General features: G+C 44.1%; 1 protein-coding gene across 1 annotated transcript in view; it reads left to right on the forward strand.

Moving 5' to 3' along the window:
- Nucleotides 1-366: 366 nt before the first annotated feature.
- The window catches only part of MCUR1 (mitochondrial calcium uniporter regulator 1), a 32,690-nt gene continuing 16,526 nt past the window's right edge, over nt 367-16,530 (forward strand). The window contains 7 exon segments of the mRNA XM_030552484.1: nt 367-521; nt 523-587; nt 590-628; nt 631-753; nt 3,163-3,285; nt 4,270-4,373; nt 13,943-14,044. Coding sequence (XP_030408344.1) covers nt 478-521; nt 523-587; nt 590-628; nt 631-753; nt 3,163-3,285; nt 4,270-4,373; nt 13,943-14,044 — 600 coding nt within the window. The 5' untranslated portion in view covers nt 367-477.

Here is a 16,530-nt window from a genome sequence, read left to right on the forward strand (position 1 = left end):
GAGGGCTTCCTATGGATGAGAGGCACCGGGAACAGATGGGGGTGGGGCTGCTGACATATTACTGTGGCTCTTTGGCAATGCACATTGGCAAATTCTGGCTCCTTCTCAGGCTGGCCACCCCTGCAGTAACTCGTAAAGCATCAGACAACACCCAGGTGGGCACCTGTTAACATACAGCCCCATGCCAGGCTCTTTTGCTAGCCCTTGTGCGGGGCTGATCCAATGCAGCAGGGCCCCGGCCGCCAAACCGCAGCATTTCCCCTTAGCCAGCTCCCAGGGCCTACCCAGGACTCAACCAGGCCTACGGCTCTGCGTCAATCAAGGCAGCGAAGGCCATGACATCACCAGACGTCATATGGAAACACCCACTTGGTGGGCATGCGCATTGGCTGCCCAAATGAGTTGGTGCCGGAATTAGGAAGCTGGGGCGCAGGGATTTGAGGCGACAGCCCTAGCACCGCCCCCAGGCGGAGGGTGATGCGATGGGAGCCAGATTTTCGCTGTGCTTGGTTCTCCTGTTCCGGCCGCTCCGCTACCTCACGTGACGTCCTTGCGCCGTCGCCTTGGAGACTGGAAGCAGCGGCGCTTTGGACGTTCCGGGCCCACGCGCGCCCGCTAGTAACCGCCGCCTCGCGCCGCCAGGGGATGCGGCCCCCGGCGCCATGCTCTGGAGTAAAGGCATCAGCGGGCTCGGCGCTGCCGCCGCCGCGGGCACCGGCCGCCTGCGCCACTGCGGCGCGCGCGGGGAGCGGGGTGAGCTCGGGGGTCTCGCGAGCGCCGCAGCCAGGCTGGGGGAGGGGGAGCGGGACTTCCCCGGGCGGGGGGGGGTCACCCCGTGTCGCTCCCTGCCCCCGCCTGGCGCTGCCAGTTACCCCCGTGCGCCTGGCGGGAGCGGCGGGCTGGGCCTGGCCTGGGAGCCGGGAGGCCGGGTGCGCGCTGTGCCCCAGGCCCCGCAGCGCTGCGGGCTGGAGGTGTCCGCCCCCGGCTGGGGCGCTCTGCGCGCACGGGCTGCCCCCACCCCGACAGCAAAGGGGGCTTCCGGTCTGCTCAGCGAAGGCGGCCCATGACCGGCTCTTCTGGGCCAGGCCTGCTGGTTTCTAAAACCAGTGCAACTGTACAGGCGCCTTGTCCGGCCGCCCGTGATGTTGTGACAAGCCGCGTTTAGGAAAACTGAGCGGGGAGGTCTCAGCTGTTGCTTCCCTAGGGTGACGGGATCTTCTGATTTTATAGGGATGGTCATGCTATTTTGCCCTTTGTCTTTTATTGGTGCCAATTACTCCCCACCTCCCAGTCCCGATTTTTTTTACCATTGCTGTTTAGTCTCCCTGTGCTTCACCTGAGACAATGCACCCTCCTGCGGAAATGCTGTTTTCTGCCAGTTGTTGGAATAAACTATTACTTTTTTTCCAGTTATTCTTAATCCAGGAAACTAACCCTATTACACTTTAAACACGTCTACAGGAGATTTGAATCAAACATAACTATATATTCTGTACAGTTTGGTGGGAGTTGTTACATATAATAAAATGGGTGTCGTCTTTACCACAAGTCAACCTCATAACTCTTCAGTAGCCACAGCACTCCAGCCTATCTCGGGTTCCCTACAACAATCCCATTTTCTCACACCCCATTTGAAAAAAACAAACTGCAACAATATTTGCTGTGTGTGTGTTTTTAAGTTTTGTTTACAATGGTAAATATCTGATTGTGAATAAATATTTTCAGTTTGAAGGGTCGTCAAGTGCAGCAGAACCTCAGAGTTAGTAGCTCATTTAACACAGTTTTGTAGAGTGTTTGCTCTCCATTCTCACCACTGCCTGATTGCATAGTTCAGTTCCAAATGAGGTGTGTGGTTGACCAGTTAGGGTATGGCTACACTTGCACTTCAAAGCGGCAGCACTTTGAAGTTTCGAGTGTGGTCGCAGAGCCAGCGCTGGGAGAGAGGTCTCCCAACGCTGCACGTACTCCACATCCTCTACGGGTGTGGCTTGCAGCGCTGGGAGCACAGCACTGTTTACACTGAGGCTTTACAGCGCTGTATCTTGCAGCGCTCGGGGGTGTTTTTTTCACACCCCTGAGTGCGAAAGTTGCAGCGCTGTAAAGCGCCAGTGTAGCCATGGCCTCAGTTTGTAATTCTGAAGTCCTACTGTACTTCAATAAATACTGCAATGGGAAGTAACTGCTAATGAAGTAAGGGCAGATCTTCACTTAAAATGCGACAGCGATGTAACTGTACCAGTACAACAGTGCCAGTGTATTACCTCAGTGAAGACACTACTTCACTGAGGGGAGAAGTTCTCACAAGAGCGTAGTAATTCACCTCTGCAAGAGGCAATAGTTATGTTAACAGAAGAAACCCTCATAAACATAACACTGTCTACACCTGGGGTTAGGTTGGAATAACTGCGTCGCTCAGGGGATGTGGGGTTTTTCACACTCGAGTGACATAGTTGCAGCAATGTAAACTTATAGTGTAGATCTGGCCTAAGATTGTGAACGTAGGCCACAAAGATACCAAGTGCCCTCCACTCCCACAGACTTGAGTAGGTGCTGATGTCATTATTTAAGCCCTAATCCAACGAACATCTGTGTGTGAGTAAGACCTCATTTACACCTAAAATTTAGGTTGACTTAGCTGCGTCACTTAGGAGTGTCAAAAATTCACACTGTGTGAGAGATGTAGTTAAGCTGACCAAAGCCCCAGTGTAGACCCTGCTAGGTTAATGGAAGAATTTTGTCAGCTACTGCGTCTTAAGGGGCTGTGCTCTCTGTTGCTATAGTAAATGTCTACACTGCAGTGGCAGAGCAGTTATGGTGCTGTACCATTTGTAATGTGGCTTTATGCATGATGAGTCCTACTGAGTTCAGCAAGATTACTCACAAGGGTAATACATTACTAGAAAGTGCTCAGATCCCATGGTGATGGCATACAACTGTATTAAAAAAGTGAACAGAATAGCTGACTGCAAGGTGCTTTGCACTCTAACTCTAGAATCCTGAGCATATTGCAATAATGTATGTTGGGGGAGATTTTTGAATTTTATAGTAGATGAAAGTAATGCCAATTTTTAGTTATTGGAAGCATGTAGTGAACAACTTATAGGAATAAAAGTGCTAGTGAATGTACTTTCATATTGACACAGTAACTTGTGTTTTTTGTAGACTTAAGCATCTCTGTGGCATCATCTTTACAAACTCACAGTGTCAAGGGGAAATTTTCCTTATCGGGGAGTAGAAAGCTATTCTTTGACACCCATGCTCTAGTGTGCCTGTTGGAAGAAAATGGTAACTTTTCTGTTACAAATTATTCAAATATGTAAAGTGATCTATAACTGTTTTCTGCTGTATCATTTCAGTGTACTAAACTTGTGCAATTATTTCTCTGTCTCACTTAAAAGTGTCATTCTTAGTGAGATAGCTTTAATAAAGATTGCTTAAAACCTACTGAGATATTTATTCTGCTTTAAAAGGACATTATTAAGATCAAATTTTGACCTTTGTTATTTTGGATTTACATCTGTGTACCTGAGGTCAGAAGCCTTGTAATTGCCCTCCTTTTGTATTTTTTTAATTCTCATCCATAAGATTGTATCACTGCCTTTATTGTGAACCTGCAAATGTTCTTGGGGGATTATTGTTTTGCAAAATATCTTAGAATGTTGCAACTCTTACAAAAATCAGCAGTAGTGAGTTAAATCATAATACATTTCACTTTACATATTGTTACATTTTACAGAATCTCAAAGACTGGTAGACCTAAAACAGACCAGCTAGCTTTGTTCTGATTTATTGGATTGTGCATGCCTTTTACATTTTTCTGAACAAGTAGTGTACTAAAATCAGGTCACTGCTCTTGAAGAGCAAGGTTATAACTTCCAATAACATGCTTGTTCACAAAAAACTAAGCAGGCATGAGAGAGAGAATATGACATTCCCATCTATATCCACATCTGTTTTAATAGATAAAATACCAGCATCCTATATTGTTGTTGAGGGATAGTGGTGAATAGTAGAAGTTGCCATTTAGCTATACTGCAGTTGTCATTTTATGGTGGAGAAACCTTGGATGTTCATGTGTTTTAAATTTAATTAATTGAACAGTAACACTGTGTTCTGTTATTAGTTCTAAATGGAGGGAGGAATGTTTGTAGCTTCTGCCATGGCCGTAATTTATTTAAAATCTTTGTGAATAGTATTTGAAAGAGACATTTCTGAAAAAATGGTTCAGGCATAATTTTGCTATGTTTTGCTGTATTTTGTTTTGCTTAGGGTTCACTACTCAGCAATCAGAGATCATTGTATCTGCTTTAGTGAAAATTATGAACACCAACATGGATGTGATTTACAAGGACATGGTCACAAAAGTACAGCAGGTGAGATACAAGAAGGTGTTGGATTTAAAGAAAACCAAAATTTAATGTTTCTACAAGTAAAACAGACTCCTCACAAACACAAATGAATTAAGCCTCAGAACTCATTACGGGCCCCATGCACAAGGCACAAGGAGATGGCATGGCTTGCTCAGCATCCCTCTTGAGTGCACGGCAGCACTGGGAATAGAACCCAGGCGTCCTGGTTCTCATTCTGCTGCACTGCATCGCAACCCGGCCTCCTTATTGTTGCACAGTAAGTAACTAGAACCAGACTGCACTGGTATCCCTACCCGCCACAGTGGAACAGGATGTTTCTCCAAACTTCGCGGGCTCTGATCTTCCGACACTCACGCACAGGAGATTGTGCGAAGCTAATGGCGAGGGGTAGCCCAGTGGCCTGGCTACTGTGCCACATGTGGGACCCTCCTGGTGCATGGTGTGCCAGGCCCTGCACCCCCAGGAGGAAGTGCTCACCCCTCCCCCGTGGCATTACCTTTAACAAGACAGCCCCAGGAGATGAGTGAGCTGTATATAGAGAATATAGGGAGCTGGTTTGCTGGGAGGTGGGGGGAATCAGTCCTCTCTCAGCCTGGGTCCTTACACTGGCGCACCTCCTGAGAATGACCATAACAGCCTCTTTCTCTCTCTTCCTTCCCTGCTATCAAGGAGCCACTTTTGAGGGGGGTGGGAGGAAGCGTGGCCAGAGAGGAAGAGAATCAACACTCATTTGTGAGCTACCAATTGCTGGATGGACAGTGCTGCTGGCTGGGATGATTTAGTTGGGGTTGGTCCTGCTTTGAGCAGGGAGTTGGATTAGATGACCTCCCGAGGTCCCATCCAACCCTAATCTTCTATGATTCTATGAAAAAATAACTTGGTGTTTAAGGAATGACTGTGCTTCAAATTGTGCCTTACATTTTCAACAGCAAAGAAATTTGGGGTTAAATATACAATGTAAGCATCCCTATATATCTTCTGGGTGTTTTCAAACTGGATACTTGATTTATATTTAGTTTTGAGGCCTGATTTTTTTCCCCCGTATTCTCAAATACACAAACAAGTGTTACTTTGGATTTTGAATTTCAACTATTGTGATTCAGTGTGTAGGCCAGATGCAGACTTTTCAAGCTCAAGTGCAATATATGCCCTAATTTTTGGATTGAAATGGTAATTGACCAGAGAATTTTTAGGTAAGAGACTGAGATAAATGAGGTATGTGACACACACAAATTGACTGGCATATGAGATATAGTGAATAGTGCAAGTCTTCCCAAGAAGGACAAACCCATTTGCTATCACAAAGAAGTAAGGGTTTTCTCAGTTCTTCTTTGAGTGATTGCACTTGTCCATTCCACTGTAGGCATTCGTGCACTCCAGTGCATGGTTCTCAGAGAAATTTTCCCTTAGTGGTATCCATTGGGGTATCACAAGTTCTGTTTGCTGCCTCACACCTATGCACAGGCATAAAGGGTCCAACTGCCCCTGACCCCCCTCATTTCCTTCCTATCACCCATGATGGTTATTAGAGTTTCTTGTCCTTGCTGCTTCAATTTTTAGTTAAATTCTGTAAATACAGTACACCCTTGCTATAATAAACACATTGGGATCCAAGCCATTTGTTCATTATAGCCAGGGGTTTGTTATAGCAAAAGAGTGCTCGTCAGGGTGGGGAGTCTGACAGCTCCTCCAGCGTTGCAGCTGCAGCAGGCCTCGAAGTGGAGTCCAGAATCCAGCCTCATTATAGCTGAAGGTTCATTAATATGAAGGGTTTTATAGCGAGGATGTACTATGAGTAAATGCTGTATAGGTAGTATAGTTTAATAGGTAGTCAACTTAAAAAAAAAAAAAGTTGTTTTGTGTGGTTCTGGCACCCTGTCTCAGTACTGGCCTTGGTATTGGAACTATACCATGTTCTCTGGGTTTCAAGCTCTGCCATTCTTCTTATAAGGCAGTGGCTAATAGTAACCCTCATCCCAGCTACCTTAAGTGCTTGGGGAAGGCTCAAATGAGTGACCAGTATGCCATTTGCAAGAGCTGTAAGCCCCATTCTAAAAAAGGCAGGGCAACCAGACTAAAACTTTTGCTTTTCGAATTGGCACTGTGTCCTCCATCTGAGCTGTCTATCTTGGTCCAAGTACTGAGCACCTTGGTATTGGCCAGTAGCACACCTCTGGCCCTACCAGTACCAAGAGGCAGCTTGGTGTTGCTAATACTAAGGAAGAGGCATTGGAAATCAGACTGTGTGCCAGGGTCACTGGAAGATGTGAAGAAGTTGAGTTCTTCTAAAGACACAGGAGTGTGTTCAAGAGGAACCACTCCCCAGAGCATGCCTTTAAATGGGAATTTACTGACTCCAGAGCCTAGTTTTGGCCTGCTGAGATCAGCTCCCAAAATACCTTCGTTGGCATCTCCTCGCATGACAGTACTGCAGAGTGTCTTCCCAGTGCCATCTACTCCTGAGGCATTTGAGGCTGCAAGAGAGTTGCTAAATCTCCCAGTGCTGTCACCATCAGCAGTTCAAGAGATTCACCTGGCACCAGTGCCCAATGTGCCACCGTCAGTTCCTTAACCTCTGCACCAGGTAATTCCATTGGGTTCAACCATCAGAGTATCAATTAAAAGGGTACTATCTGAGGGAAAGCTACAGATGATCTTCTCTGCTCCCCTTTCTTCAGACTCTGAACCTTCTTCGCTAGTACCAATGGGTGTGGCACTGCCGTGATCACAAGAAGAGGCTTCTCCTTCATCAGACTCTGAAGTGGGATCCTATGTAGCCCAACTTAGCAAGTCCCACCATCAGGAGTATGTCACCTGCCCAATGTGAGTTCAGCCTTAGTTCCAGAAAGGGATTAATAGAATGGTCTCTTGGGCTACGGACAGTTGGGGACTGGAGCCATAGCAGTGGCCCTTCTGGAGTCTGTGGGGCTTCCTCCCTGATTCGAGAGTGTTTCTATAGCCACCTTAGCAGGCTCCACCTACTAGTCATTGGGTGCATCAGTGCCAAAAGCACCCTATCGTCAGTAGTGAGCCTTGCTCTGAACAGATTCGGGGTCCCTCTCATGACCAGCCCTCAATACTGCTGGCATCCTCTTCTTGGTCTCCTGATGAGGCAGTTGTGGTGGAACCTATTTTTCTGCATTCTGATTATTTTAAGACCCATCAGGAATTGTTGAGGAGGATGGCTATGGACTTAGCCACACCCATTGGTACTAGCGAAGAAGGTGGGACTCGCTAAGTTGGGCTACAGAGGAGGCCTGGGAAAAATCTCATAAGCTAATGGATATTTTGATATCAGCATCTCCAACAAGAATAATCTCGTTTATAGGGAGAAGTCTCTTAGAGCCTACCAAGGTCCTCTGGCAGACCCCAGCTTCCCTGCCTCCAGGGGCGGCTCTAGGGAGTTTTCTGCCCCAAGCACGGCAGGCAAGCTGCCTCCGGCGGTCCGCTGCTGAAACCGTGGGACCAGCAGACCCGCCGCAGGCAAACTGCCGGAGGCAGCCTGCCTGCCACCGTCGCGGTGCCAGCAGAGCATCCCCCGCAGCTTGCCACCCCAAGCACGCGCTTGGCGTGCTGGGGCCTGGAGCCTCTTCTAACTGCAGAAGGAACAAAGAGGAGGTACTGTGTTCCCTCTCAGGGGGTTCAGGCACCTGTGTAATCATCCCCCTCCAGATTCCCTTGTTGTGTCAGCAGCCAATGAGAAAGAGAGACAGACAGGACACAAGGCAACAACCCCCAAAAATTGAGGAGAAGAAGCTGGACTTGCTTGGGAGGAAGCTTTATTCCACAGGAGGATTACAGCATCATATTGCAAACCAGCAAGCTTTGCTGGGGTGCTACAATTTCATCCCGTGGGATATAGTTTCATAGTTTCAAAGACAAGCTCCCAGACAAGGTGAAACAGGAGTTCCAGTGTTTGATAAAGGAGAGCAAGTTGGTTGCCAGAATGGCTCTGCAGGCAGGTCTTGATGCAGCAGATTCTGCATCTTGCAGCATGACCTCTGCTATCATGATGAGGCACTCATCCTGGTTACACTCTTGTGGCCTCCCACTAGAAGTACAGCAGACAATCCAGGAATTATCTTTTGAAGGGCCGTAGCACTTCTCACAAAAGACGGACAAGACTCTCTGCATACTCTCAAAGGCTCTAGATCAGAGGTCCCCAACATAGTGCCCACGGGCGTCATGGTGCCCGCTGGGGCATCTATGTGTGGTCACCTACTGGCCGCTGGACAAGCAGCCACTGAAATCCTGCCGAGAAGTGGCAACGTCAAGAAGCGTTACCGTCTAAATCCCGCCAAATTTCGTGATGACGCTCCTTCATAGCAGGATTTCGGTGGCGATGCCTCTTGACGTTGCCACTTCACAGCAGCATTTTGATGGCTGCTTGTCCGACGGCCACGGTCCTCGGCAGTTAGTCATCTGGCGCTCACCCCCGAGAAAAGGTTGGGGACCACTGCTCTAGATCAGCCCTGAAATCCCTGGGTATTTGCACCTCAGCAGTGAAGTGGGAGACCTTTTTTTTTCTCATCAGTCCAGAATTTTGGGGGGGTTGCCCCTCAAGCCCAAGATCTGTCAAGGAAAAGGAGCAGAGGTTACAAAAGGCACCCACCATTGCCCTCTCCTTTGTCAGCCACCAGATCGTCAAGGCAGGAAGCATCTTCCAAGAGCTCATTTTGATGGGCAGGTCAAGAGCATTCTACAGGTTCTAAGAGTGCCTTCTTTTTCTTTTACAATTTTTTTCAAACTGTCTGTCCCACATCACAACAGATTGGTGGGTTCTAAGCATGGTGGCAGTGGGATATAGGCGCCAATTTATTTCCTTCTCTCCCTACCCCTTCCCTGTCCCTCTTCAGGGACCCCTGTCACAAAGCAGAATTATTACTAGAAATACAATCAATTCTCTTTGTAGAAGCTATAGAGGTGGTCCCTCCTTTGTTCAGGGGAATACTTCCAATACTTCCTGGTCCCAAAGGCAAAAGGGAGTGTAGATCTAAGGCAGTTAAACAAGTTATTACAAAAATCACAATTCCAAATGGTCAGTCTAGCTTCCATAATCCCTTCCCTGGAGCTGGGGGACTGATATGCTGCTCTTGACTTAAAGGACGCCTACTTTCACATGGCGATTCATCAGAGCCACAGAAAATTTCTGAGATTCATTGTCAGCAGTTGCCATTATTAGTTTACAATGGTTCCCTTTAGTCTCTTCGCTGCACCACTTGTTTTTCAAGGTGCATGACAGTAGTAGAAGCTTTCCTGTGGAGGTTGGGGTCATGTAGTCCCTTACTTGGATGACTTGGCCTGCTGATTAACTCAGAAAAGTAGGTCCTGTCTGTGATACAGAATTCATTGGAGTGAAGTCATGGACTCTGCAGCAGCCAGGACCTTACTATCGCAAACAAGATTTCAGGCAATACAAAACCTCATTCTGGACTTAAGGGCTTATCCTCTCACCCTGGGGTGGACATTTAGGCATAAGGCAGAGTGCACTTATGTGGTCCAGTACTTCAGACTGTGTCCGACTCCTTCAAAGCTTGTTGACAGAGGTGTATTCTCTAAAAAAGCATCACATAGATATGTTAATGCATACCAAGTCACATCTTATCTTCCCTAGATTGGTAGATAGACCCAATCAACATCTGCAAGGGTGTTCCTTTCATCCCGCCTCAACAATCTCTTACTTTAGTCACTAATGCCTCAGACCTGGGCTGGGGCTCATGTGGGACCCTTGCAGATGCAAGTCTCTGGTCTCCCCAAGATCTCAGCCTACATGTAAACATCAAGGAGTTTTGCTTACCTTGTATGATGTTCCTCCCTCTCATTAAGGGAACGGGAATATTGGTGCCAACCAACAATATGACTGCCATGTTTTATGTAAAGAAACCAGGGGGAGCCCCATCTAGGGTGACCAGACAGCAAATGTGGAAAATTGGGACAGGAGGTGGGGGGTAATAGGAGTCTATATAAGAAAAAGACCCCAAAATTGGGACTGTCCCTATAAAATCGAGACATCTGGTCACCCTAACCCCATCTCCTCTACTTTGTTGGGAAGCAATACTCCTCTGGGACTTCTGCAATGACACCTCTGTGCTTCTGAAAACAGCCTACCTCCTGAGGATTTGGAATATGCTAGCACAGGGGTCGGCAACCTTTCAGAAGTAGTGTGCTGAGTCTTCATTTATTCACTCTAATTTAAGGTTTTATGTGCCAGTAATACATTTTAACATTTTTATAAGGTCTCTTTCTATAAATCTATAATATAGAACTAAACTGTTGTTGTCTGTAAAGTAAATAAGGTTTTCAAAATGTTTAAGAAGCTTCATTTAAAATTAAATTAAAATGCAGAGCCCCCTGGACCGGTGGCCAGGACCCGAGCGGTGTGAGTACCAGTGAAAATCAGCTCACGTGCCGCAGGTTGCCTACCCCTGTGCTAGCAGATCACATGAGCAGTTGTTTTTTTTTAAATAATCACCACGTGTAGACCCTTTGCCCAGATGTAACAAGGTCAATTTTCCAGCTCTGGGGAACTCTCCAAATGGATCCCTTTGCAACAAAGAACAACACAAAATTTCACCCATTCTGCTTCAGAGCAGAACTGAGCCTGGGTTCATTAACAGATGCTTTTCTACTGCTGTGGTCAAAGGGTCTGCTCTACACTTTTTTCCCCTCTCTGTCTTGTTCCAAAGTTCTGTACAAGGCCAACCAGCACAAGGCCTGTCTTATAGCGATTGCCCTGGAATGGCCCCATCGATACTGGTTTTCACATCTCTTGAGAAGTCCAATCAGTCCCTCACTATTACTCCCACTTCACACAGACCTGATTTCTCAGAAGTATGGCTGCCTCCTCCACTCCAATCTTCAGGCCCTTCATTTGGAAGCCTGGAGAATTTGTGGTTAACTTCAGTAGAGGAATCCTACTCTAGAGAGATGCAGGAGGTAGTACTGAATAGTAGTAGAAAACCATCAACTAGGACAATTTATCTTGCTAAATGGGAGAGGTTTTCCATCCGGTTGAAGCTGAAAGGGGTCTCCGCTATTCTTGCTTAGTCCAGCCTATGCTGAATAGATCATTTGTAGCTGAAATATCAAGGATTGGCAGTTAGCTCAATCACATTACATCTAGTGGCTGGATCAACATTCCACCATCATGTGGATAACCACTCCCTTTTTTCCAACCTGATAACTATAAGATTTTTAAAGGGTTTGGACAGATTGTTTATTCAAGTACAGAACCCTGTTCTGCCATAGAGCCTGAATCTAGTCTTAACAAAGCTGATGGGTCCCCCCTTTGAGCCATTAGTAACCAGCTTTCTGTTGCATCTCTCAGTTGAGGTAGTGTTTTTAGTAACCATTACGTCAGCCGAGAGAGTTAAGAGCACTAGTATCAGGTTCTCCATATATGGTTTCTTACACAGATAAAGTCTACCTTTGTCTCTATTAAGCTTGTGTACAAAAGTGGTCTCCACTTTTCAGATCAACCAAGCAGTTTCCTTAACCTTCTTCCCAAAGCCTCACCATAGTAAGAGAGAGGAGAGATTGCACACACTCTAGATCTCAGAAGAGCTATAGTAATTTTATCTAGAACAGACTAAACTTTTCCGTTCTTTGTTTAAATTGTTCATTCCTTTTGCAGTCAGAATGAAAGGCAGTCCTGTTTCCATGCAAAGGAGTTTGTCATGGATATCCAGTGGTATTCACCTGCGTTATGAGTTGGCTAGGCCCAGATAGAGTACTGAGACATTGACTAGATGCCAAGCGACTTCTGTGACATTTCTGGCTAACATGCGCATTTGCAAGGTGGTGACCTGGTCATCATGTCACACTTTTGCTTCTCGTTAAGCAGTCTCTCAGCAATCTAGAGACCATGCTAAATTTGGACAAGAAGTCCTCCAGTACCTGTTCAAATAGACCCTGAATCAGTGGCGCTGGAGGTGCGGTAGTACCCCCTGGCTTGAAGTGGTTTCCATCATATACAAGATATGATTATTTGTCACTATGATTATTTCCTGAAACTCATGGATTATTCTTGATGTTCTCTACAGTCAGCCGGGCAGCTCTATGTGTCTTTTGAATTTTTTTGGAGGGTGGTTCTAAGAAGACCCCAGACCTATTTGCAGCTGGAAGTAGACCAGTAGTGCTAGGGTTGCTCAAAGCCCCCTCCCAGCCACCAGCAAATGGCTTATAGAAGCTAGCTCATCTCTAGCCTTTGGTCACAAGGGGTGACTCAATAGCATAAGAAAGTTTGTTCTAGTAAACTATATGAATGTCTGAGAGCCAGGAATTTTTGTGTTCTAATTATGGCTCTGATGCTGACTTTCTCTGTGGCCTTGTTCATGTCCTATAGCCTCTCTTCCGTAGCATCCTCATATATAGCATGGGGAAAAATATTTACCTCCATTACTACCTGGATGGTGTAAAGACTAGTGTTAGTACAGTTATAGAAAAATGCCTACAATTACACAGAGAACTGGTGAGGATGAACGATAGGGTAAAACAAGTGGGAGCAGGCCTTTCTCCACTTTTTGTGTTCTCTGTCCTGTTTGCTGTCCTCTGTGAAATTGAAAATATGTATAAGATAATACTGCTTATTTAAAATAAACACAGGGAAGATATCAGGATTTAGGCATTGTTTAATAGTTCACTTAAATGAAACTTTGAAGTAATACTGCTATTGACATGTCTTCATAACCAAAGCCAGTTGATGATCATCATTAGCTGTAACAATTAAAAAAAAAAGAAAAAGAAAAAGAAAAACACAAGTTATCATGGCTTTGTATTGGTGTGACTAATGGACCTGTTGAGCACTCCTGAGTAGTTATGGCACCTAAATTGCATTCTCTGGGGTGTTGAAGTAAGCATTCTTGAAAGTGATATCTTGAATTTGGCTGAACTAGGAAAGAACATTTTACTGAAGTGCTGTCTTTATATGCTGTTCTGTGCATCTTTTTTTATTTTATTATAAGAGGAAAAGAGCAGTTTGTCACAAGTTCTTATTTGTATTCTAGGTTAAGTACATGCCTACAATAAAATGCCCTCTTATTTGACTTGGTACAGTATGTAGTATTACATGTATTCATTAGTCTGCAGACATTACGGCTGGCAGGTGCAATATGATTGATATGGTCTGAATGCACTTATTTCCCCATATCCTCCCAGCTCTTTGCATCACTGGAGCCACTAGTTGCTTTAATGTTACAACACCACACATACAGCTGCAGCAGGAAGAGAAAGAAAGCCGAAAATATGAAGAGAGGAACTACCAGTGATGATATAATTCCACCAACCTGTAGATGTTTCAGAAATTGCTAGTGTTTTGTGCTAGCTCTAAAATTTAGCTAGCTTCTGAGCTTAAATTAGCCATCTTATGTTAACACATTCATTTAAAAAATGTGTGTTCCATATCCAGGATGAAAATTGGTCAGTCTAAAATGGCTGGATCGCAAGTCTCAATTAAGTGACACAGACACTGAAATAATAGCGTTTTAAATATTATATTTGTACAGAAGTGAGAACTTTTTTAGGATGTTGCAATTGTTATGGTATGAGCTGAATTTTTCTTTCTTCTTTCAAAGGAAATCACGCTTCAGCAAATAATGTCTCATATTGGTGGTGTGAAAAAGGATATGATTATATTAGAAAAGAGTGAATTTTCAGCACTCCGAGCTGAAAATGAGGTAAAAAACACATATGCAAACTACAGTAGCACTATTTTTTGTATACCACATAGAGAAGTGGTTCTCAATTTTTTCCATACAATGACTTCATGTTACAACAGAAAAAAGCTTTGAGATGCCCCTCCCAATTTGCCATAAAGTAAGGGAAGGTGGTCATGAGCCCCAGTTTGAGAACACATAGCTTAGAGGAAAGCCTTGCATCAAGCTTTGTTGTTGTGTTTTAAAACTTCTCTGTGTTGGGAGGAGGGGAGGGAAAGCCAAGAGTAGAGGAATCATAGTATCAAGTGGGGAGAGTTGCTTGCAGAGCTCCTAGTAACCTGAAGAAGTAGTAATATAATATAATTAATCATTTACAGCATAAAAAAAAATTGATCCAGTAGTAGTTATACAATTCGTAGTTGAATTCATGTCTTATAAGATTTTTAGGCTCCTTTGGGGACAGAATTAAAACACTCCTGGCATATGTCAGATATCCATTGCTTCTCTTCCTAGAAGCTGAGCATATCCCTTTGCTGTATAGGGACCCTATCAGTCAGCCCAAAGGAGTGAAATTAGTCTGCTGAAGAGGAGGAATCTTTACCATCTGGTTGGCAGATGTGGTTTAACAAATTTACAGCGAACAAAAAGATGTTGAAAGAAATCTTGTAGAGCATGGTAGGTTGTTAACAATTCTGCCAAAGGTCACAATTACAGGAAACAAAATAGAAGATGTTCTGTTGGCTGTTGAGAAGGGAAGAATTGTTTATCCCTAATCTCATATATTTAGAGGTGAATGAGCAAGGAAAAAATAATGGGACTGTTAACTTAAGGTGTTTCTGAACTGTGTTTAACATACATAAATTGGAAACCCAATTATTAGGGCTGTTGATTAATCGCAGTTAACTCACGCAATTAACTCAAAAAATTAATCATAATCTCAGTTTTAATTGCACTGTTAAACAATAGCATGCCAATTGAAATGTATTAAATATTTTGGATGTTTTTCTACACTTTCATATATATTGTATTTTGTGTTGTAGTTGAAATCAATGTACATTATTTTTTATTACAAATATTTGCACGGTCAAAATTATAAACAAAAGAAATTGTATTTTTCAGTTCACCTTGTACAAGTACTGTAGTGCAATCTCTTTGTCGTGAAAGTGCAACTTACAAATGTTAAGTTTTTTGTTATATTACCGCACTCAAAAACAAAACAATGTAAAACATCAGAGCCTAGGAGTCCACTCAGTCCTATGTTTGTTCAACCAATCGCTAAGACAAACAAGTTTGTTTACATTTACAGGAGATAATGCTGACCTCTTTTTGATTACAATGTCACCTGAAAGTGAGAACAGGCGTTCTCATGGCACTGTTGTAGCCAGCATTGAAAGATATTTACGTGCCAGATGCGCTAAAGATTCATATATCACTTCATGCTTCAACTACCATTCCAGGGAGCATTTGTCCATGCCAATGACAAGTTCTGCTCGATAACAATCCAAAGCAGTGCGGACCGACGCATGTTCATTTTTATTATCTGAGTCAGGTGCCACCAGCAGAAGGTTGATTTTCTCTTTTGGTGATTCGAGTTCCGTAGTTTTTGCATCAGAGTGTTGCTCTTTTAAGACTTCTGAAAGCATACTCTGCACCTCGTCCCTCGCAGATTTTGGAAGGCGCTCAGATTCTTAAACCTTGGTTCGAGTGCTGTAGCTATCTTTAGAAATCTCACATTGGTACCTTCTTTCCATTTTGTGAAATCTGCAGTGAAAGTATTCTTAAAATGAACAACATGTGCTGGGTCATCATGCAAGACTGCTATAACATGAACTATATGGCAGAATGTGGGTAAAACAGAGCAGGGAATATACAGTTCTCCCCCCAAGGAGTTGAGTCACAAATTTAATTAACACATTTTTTTTACGAGTGTCATCAGCATGGAAGCATGTCCTCTGGAATGGTGGCTGAAGCATAAAGGGGCATATGAATGTTTCGCATTAGTATTATTAGTAAATACCTTGCAATTCTGGCTACAACAGTGCCATGAGAATGCCTATTCTCACTTTCAGGTGACATTGGAAACAAGTGGGCACCCTTATCTCCTGCAAATGTAAACAAACTTGTTTGTCTGAGCGATTATCTGAACAAAAAGTAGGACTGAGTGGCCTTGCAGGCTTTAAAATTTAGATTGTTTTATTTTTGAATGCAGTTTTTTTGTACATAATTCTACATTTGTAAATTAAACTTTCATGATAGAGATTGCACTACAGTACTTGTATTAGGTAAATTGAAATACTGTTTCTTTTTTTTTCAGTGCAAATACTTCTAATCAAAAATAAAGTGAGCACTGTACACTTTGTATTCTGTATTGTAATTGAAATCAATATATTTGAAAATGTAGAAAGCAGCCAAAACTATTTAAATGGTATTCTATTATTAACAGTGCAATTAATCACAATTAATTTTTTTTATCGCTTGACAGCCCTTACCATTTATTAAAATGGAAC

This window comes from Gopherus evgoodei, chromosome 2 (genome assembly GCF_007399415.2).
Source record: "Gopherus evgoodei ecotype Sinaloan lineage chromosome 2, rGopEvg1_v1.p, whole genome shotgun sequence".
Lineage (NCBI taxonomy): Eukaryota > Metazoa > Chordata > Testudines > Testudinidae > Gopherus > Gopherus evgoodei.